The following is a 6089-nucleotide window of genomic DNA, read 5'->3' as shown; positions in this document are numbered from 1 at the left end:
ATTATTATCCATTGTAAATAATAAGACCTTGTATGGCGTGAATCAATCACTTGCTGCTTTGATGGTGATTGGGTACAGCCAAATGAAACTCCGCCGTCTCTTTTGAAATTCAAAATTCATGATGTACGTAGGTAGTTATTTTTTGAAAATAGGACATTATGATTACACAATTCATATACGTATGCTGTATATGACTGTAGACTAACTAGCGACTAAAGTAAGGTTGGAAGAAGGCTAAGGTCATGCTGAAGTACTCGAGAACGAGTCCTTAAATTTAAGATTTTCAAAGACGAACTTAACTTGCAGTTAGGCTCGAACTTAACGCTAAGCATAACCTTAAGTCTTTCTTGAATGTAAATAAGTGAGAGTGCCCAGGGCATGACGGCCCCACTACTTACCTCCCCTACACTACTTCCTCTGAGAGTTGTTACAAGTTAGAAGGAGTAACTTGTGTGAGTGTTTCGGGAGAAAACACCATGATGACGCTAGCTTACGGCTATATGCTCATCGGCGATCTCTCTAGTAATCTCTGGTCTCTCTGGTGAGACCATCCTGGCGGAGAAGCTGGAAATACTGATTCGATTTTAGCTGCCCTGGCGGAACCCTTGGCCTGTCTGGCTCATGGATGGGACCTGTTGTCGCCCGTTCCAGTCGGTTCCAGAATTCTAGTGATTGGGGCTGGCATCATCGGAAACCTGTGGGTCTCGGTGCTTCACCTGCATGGGCACCGCAAGGTTACTGTGTCTGAGCCCAACCAAACCCGGCTCAACTACGTGAAGAAATTGGGTAAGGTCCAGATGGCGGGTTGTATGGGTACCTGGACTCTACAGAAAAATTGCAGAAACTGGTTTCAAGTTGCTCACTCCGGATCAACTGAGGAAAAACCGAGACGCTGATCCGAATTACGCCTTCGAAGTGGTGATCGACTGCAGCGGGTTCTGTCCAGCTGTTGAGTACGGCCTCTCTCTGCTGACCAAAGGGGGAAAGTTGTGCTGCTTTGGAATTGCTCCGCCTGATAAAACCATCAGCGTGTCACCTTTCGAGCTGTATGCCAGGGAAATAACTATATTTGCGGTCAATGTGAACCCATTCAGCATGGTCAAGTCTGTCGGGTTCATCGAGGCAATGGGTTCCAGGTACATTGACTATGAGAGGCTGGGCGTCCAAGTTTTTCCGTTGGGCAGCTACCAGCAGGCCCTGGACCTGCTCAAGACTGGCACCATCGCAAAAGCGATATTCCAACTGTAATTGTGAAATGCGTGTTATTGAATTTGCTTAATAACCGCTAGTTTACTGTTCAATTAAAGTTAAATTTGAATAAAAAACACAACTGGTTTAATAATCGTTGTACTTCAAAGTTCATTTGTAGCTCATAAACACCATGAGACTTATTAATGAAATTATGAAAAGTCCATTAAGTGAGAGTTTTCTTTTAAATGGGCATTGGATGTGTGATGTTAAATAGACCCTGCACATCTTGTTGGGTACTAGTCGATTCTCGACATCCGAAGTGAGCGGCTTCGTTTATGATTACTGCTTGAATTAAGTGAGAATAGCAACAACTGAGGTAAGTTTGGCTTTCAATATTGAAAACTCGGAAAAATTAGCTGAAATTATTTGAATGCGTTTATTCAATTAATCCGTTAAGTGGCCAAACGCCACAACACTTACTTGTCTTACTTAAAGTAGTAAATATACATTTAAATTCAATTATTTTAAAGATAAGGCAAGATTGAGTGTTGAACAAAAAATGTTGTCCACGACCGAGCTGGGCGATGCGATGCTCAAAAGTTTCGTCAAAGTCAAAAGAAAAAGATGGTCACGTCAGATGAATCTCTCCTAACTGAAAAAATTCTGGAAACTCCCAGAAATTTCCGATTAGTGAAATTTTTCGCACTTAAAGTAGCGCATTTTCTCTTTCAAGTGATATTATGGGCCGGATTGTGGGATTTTTGACTTTTTCTTGTCAAACTTTTGAAAAATTCGTGTTTCCCATCGGCCGTCGACTCGCCTTAATAACTGAAAAATCTTGGAAACTTCCAGAAATTTCCTAATCAACTGAGTTTTTGCTCACTTAAAGGAGTCGATTTTCTCTTTCAAGTGATGTTATGGGCCGCATTCAGGAATTTTTTCTTGACGAATTTTTGAAAAATCCGTGTTGTCCATCGACCAATCGCTTCGATTTAGTCTCTGAAAAAATCCTGAAAACTCCCAAAAATGTCGTAATCAAACTGAATTTTTTCTCACTTAAACCAGTTGATTCTCCTTTTCGAGTGATGTTATGGGTCGCATTCAGGAATTTTTGCTTTTTCTGTGGGAATTTTTTTTTAATTCGTGTTGTGCAATGACCACTCGCTTCGATTTAGTATGTAAAAAAGTCCTGCAAACTCCCAGAAATTTCCGATTCAAGTGAGTTTTCCGCACTTAAAGCAGCGCATTTTCTCTTTCAAGTGATATTATGAGCAGCATTATGCGATTTTTGGCTTTTTCATGTCAAATTTTTGAAAAATTTGTGTTTTCCATCGGCCGTCGACTCGCCCTAGTAACTGAAAAATCTTGAAAACTCCCAGAAATTTCCTAATCAACTGAGTTTTTGCTCACTTAAAATAACGATTTTCTCTTTCAAGTGATGTTATGGGCCGCATTCAGGAATTTTTTCTTGACGAGTTTCGTGACCAATCGCTTCGATTTAGTCTCTGAAAAAATCTTGAAAACTCCCAAAAATGTCTTAATCAAACTGATTTTTTTCTCACTTAAGCCAGCCGATTCTCCTTTTCGAGTGATGTTGTGGGTCGCATTCAGGAATTTTTGCTTTTTCTCTGGGGAATTTTTTAAAAAATTTGTGTTCAATGACCAATTGCTTCGATTTAAAAACCTCACTTAAAGCCGCGGATTTTCTCTTCCGAGTGATATTCTGGGCAGGCTCGAGAAATTTTTGGTTCTTCCTTGACAATTTTTTTTAAATCCGTCTGTCTATACCAACGGCTAAACTTCTCCTAGTAACTGAGAAAATCCTACAAACTCCTATTTGTCACAACAAAGAAATGTCCTAATCAAGTGAGCCTTTCCTCATTTAAAGCAGCCGATTTTCGCTTTCGAGTGGTTTTCTGGGCAGACTTTAGAAACTTTAAAGATTAAAATGTCAAAAATTCAAAAACATTTTGTGGCAATAAAGCACACTTTGCCATTTTGTGGGGGGTTTTCAACTTCTGACGGACTGTTAAAAAATTCCCGCTTCAGACTCGATCAATTCATTGAATTGACTAGTGATTCTATCCGCCAAAACAACAATAATTAACCCATTTATTAAAAAAACTTTTCATATGCTAATTAAGTGTTTTATCATTAGTAGGTTTGACAAATAGCTGGTATCAAAGCATTCATAGTTACAATTAATTATTAACAATGTTAAATTGGTCGATTTATAAACACACTCGATTAAAAATTAAAAAAAGTTTAACCTGTTCGATAAATGATGTTATTAGAAGCACAATGGCAGAAGGCAACGATCGAATTGGGGAAATATTCAAAGGCAAGACCGTGTTCCTGTCTGGAGCGACTGGATTTCTCGGAAAAATGCTGATTGAAAAGCTACTTCGAGTCACGGAAGTCAAGACGTTATATTTGCTGATTCGACAGAAGAAAGGAAAATCCCCGAAGGACCGCTTGCAGGACATATTCAATCACGTGGTACTTAGCATCTATATCTATCTTCAGACAGTGAACGCCTAATCTTCCACCTAATTTTCCTACTTTTGCAGCTTTTTTCCACTGTGAAGAAAACGCGACCGGACTGCTTCAAGAAGTGTGTGGTTGTTACGGGAGACGTTCTGGAAACTGAATTGGGCCTACTGGAAAACGATCGGAAAACGATGGTAAAAGAGGTGGATTTTATTTTTCATTCGGCGGCCTCCACTCGTTTTGATGACACTTTGGAATACGCCATCCGAATGAACACCTTAGGCACGAAGTACATGCTGAATTTCGCCAAACAGTGCCAAAAACTTAAGGTACGCGTTCAGCGTAAAAGCTAAGCACTTCTTTATTCAGAATAGACACCTTTCTATTTTCATAATTTTTATGCCAATAAAACAGGATGCAACTGCATCTTGCAAAGTTACAAAGCGGGGCATTCGTTCACCCGATAATCTACGATACGCCGATCAGGGAAAGTTAGGCGTGTATTACAGTTATTAAGTCATGATGAGTGCATTCTGCGCTATAACAAACGGTTGCATTATTTTTCGCTCGTTCTAAATTTAAGCAGGTTAGCAATTACGAAAAAAGTTCACCTTGGAATCGTCACAGCAAAAAAGAATCAAGACTTTGGAAAGCAATTAACACCAGCCATAAAATGGACTTTATCCAATGAAAATTACTTAAATCTACTTAAGCAATTATTCCGCAACTACAGTATGAGCTGAAAATTGCAAAATCTTCTTGTTTGCTTATGTATATCATCAACTAGTGGTAGTGAGACTAAATAAGGGGACTAAATAAACATGAGATTAATCTGGTAACTGGAAAAATCCTGAAAACTCCCAGACACTTTGTATTAAAGTGAGTTTTCCTCACTTAAAGCAGCCGATTTTACCTTTGGATTGATGTTATATGGCCGCATTCAGGGATTTTTGGTTTTTCCTGGGCGAATTTTTGAAAAAAGCAGTATGCACCGATAAAATAAAGGGTTCAATGATACTTTCTCTCCAGAAATAATGAATGTATGCGCCGGCAGGCGATTTTGCCAGTAACCAGTTTTTAGGAACAATGATTCGATGCAATTATTCATAAAGTGAGAGGCAATTTTACTCGCTTTTGTTTGTCTATTTGCATTTTGTCAATCCTTCATTTCTCAGCAAACTTGGCAAATTATCGTTTACATTTACAATTTCTTCTCAATTTTAAACGGATAGTTATTCCCTCATTACTGCGAAACCTACTTTTTAAATTTTAATTATTTCAGTTATTCGAGCACATTTCTACTGCTTTTGCGTTTCCCAACGAGAAAGTTCTCCACGAAAAGACCTACGATCCTCCTGCAGATCCGCAGCAGATCATCGAAATGACCACGGCCTCAGACCCAGAGGCCAAAATGAAGCTGCCGGAGAAAAAGTAAGCCAGACTCTCATGCAAAAGAGCTGGGAACGTAAAATACAAATGCTTTTTGTCCATCTTTAGAATTATGGGAAACTACCCCAATACATACTCCTATTCTAAAGCACTGGCCGAAGGACTAGTTAATCAGCAAATGGAAACTTTGCCGGCCATCATCGTACGGCCAGCTGTGGGTACGTGTAATCCAGACTTTAATAAATAAACCAAGCTAGTCATTCATAAATCCCGATTTGTTTGGGACCAACATTAAATTCTACCGATCGGCGATTTATCAATGAAAGGCAGGTGGTAGGGATAAAGTAGGTACCGATCGAAGAGTAGAATTAATCGGAAAATCAACTCGCCTGGCTGCTAGCCATGGGCGTACTAAAAATCAGTATTAATCGTTTATTCTCAGCATGAAAGATTCATTCATTTTCTGACTTTTTTCTCTACATTATATGTTTGAAATTATAAACGCTATAATAGTAACGCAAATTTTTTAAGCATTTGATAGCGATTCAATAGGAATCGAATATGGCTCTTAGCTTATAAATTCAAAACAACCCACGCAACTGGTCCTTGTTTACATTCGTGCAAAACAGTATAGGTTAGGAAAATTCAGGCCGATTTTCTTAAAATTTCTGCAAATGAAACCACTGCGCACGATTTCTTTTAGGCGTAACAGTTTATTAATCATTGTACGTACTTTCCTGACTGTGTTTCAATTCCAAAATTAAAATCAAGTCCTGGGTTCTTCAGTCATTTATTTATTGTTCATTTATCAATTTAAAAAAACGTTTCGGTGTTTTCCACCATCATCAGTTTTACTAAAATAACAGGTAGTCAAAAAAAATAAAAAATTTTAAATGTTCTCATTAATCTAAAAAACAATAACAGTTTGTCAATAGCTTGTTATATCACATACTAAAATACATTACCCTTGCAACATTTTAAAATATTCTGAGATTAATTGGTCTTAACAGGTGATTAGC

The 6089-nt window shown here is 38.4% G+C and overlaps 5 protein-coding genes across 6 annotated transcripts in view; 3 read left to right on the top strand and 2 right to left on the bottom strand.

Moving 5' to 3' along the window:
* Positions 1-6089, bottom strand: part of LOC109543725 (cytosolic 10-formyltetrahydrofolate dehydrogenase) — a gene marked incomplete at its 5' end in the record, with an annotated part of 68889 nt that overhangs the window by 33232 nt on the left and 29568 nt on the right.
* The window catches only part of LOC109543734 (alpha-1D adrenergic receptor), a 33998-nt gene that overhangs the window by 9470 nt on the left and 18439 nt on the right, over positions 1-6089 (top strand). The gene's annotated exons all lie outside the window — the stretch shown is intronic.
* Positions 1-6089, bottom strand: part of LOC109543741 (phosphoglycerate kinase) — a 48802-nt gene that overhangs the window by 30319 nt on the left and 12394 nt on the right. The gene's annotated exons all lie outside the window — the stretch shown is intronic.
* On the top strand, positions 589-1342 carry LOC125504131 (D-arabinitol dehydrogenase 1-like; the record flags this gene model as incomplete). Its single annotated transcript, XM_048665572.1, is given in 2 exon segments — positions 589-786; positions 842-1342. Coding segments are annotated over 2 exon segments (605 nt in total), but the record flags the coding sequence as incomplete, so codon positions are not given.
* Positions 1417-6089, top strand: part of LOC109543738 (fatty acyl-CoA reductase wat) — a 65420-nt gene continuing 60747 nt past the window's right edge. Inside the window, exons 1-5 of the mRNA XM_019913584.2 lie at positions 1417-1567; positions 3486-3690; positions 3762-4010; positions 4964-5112; positions 5179-5288. Coding sequence (XP_019769143.2) covers positions 3493-3690; positions 3762-4010; positions 4964-5112; positions 5179-5288 — 706 coding nt within the window. The 5' untranslated portion in view covers positions 1417-1567; positions 3486-3492. The remainder of the gene's footprint in view (positions 1568-3485; positions 3691-3761; positions 4011-4963; positions 5113-5178; positions 5289-6089) is intronic.

This window comes from Dendroctonus ponderosae, unplaced genomic scaffold, assembly GCF_020466585.1.
Source record: "Dendroctonus ponderosae isolate FM_Combo_2020 unplaced genomic scaffold, Dpon_F_20191213v2 Dpon_F_20191213_4, whole genome shotgun sequence".
Classification (NCBI taxonomy): domain Eukaryota; kingdom Metazoa; phylum Arthropoda; class Insecta; order Coleoptera; family Curculionidae; genus Dendroctonus; species Dendroctonus ponderosae.
This window is presented reverse-complemented; position numbering and strand designations above follow the sequence as displayed.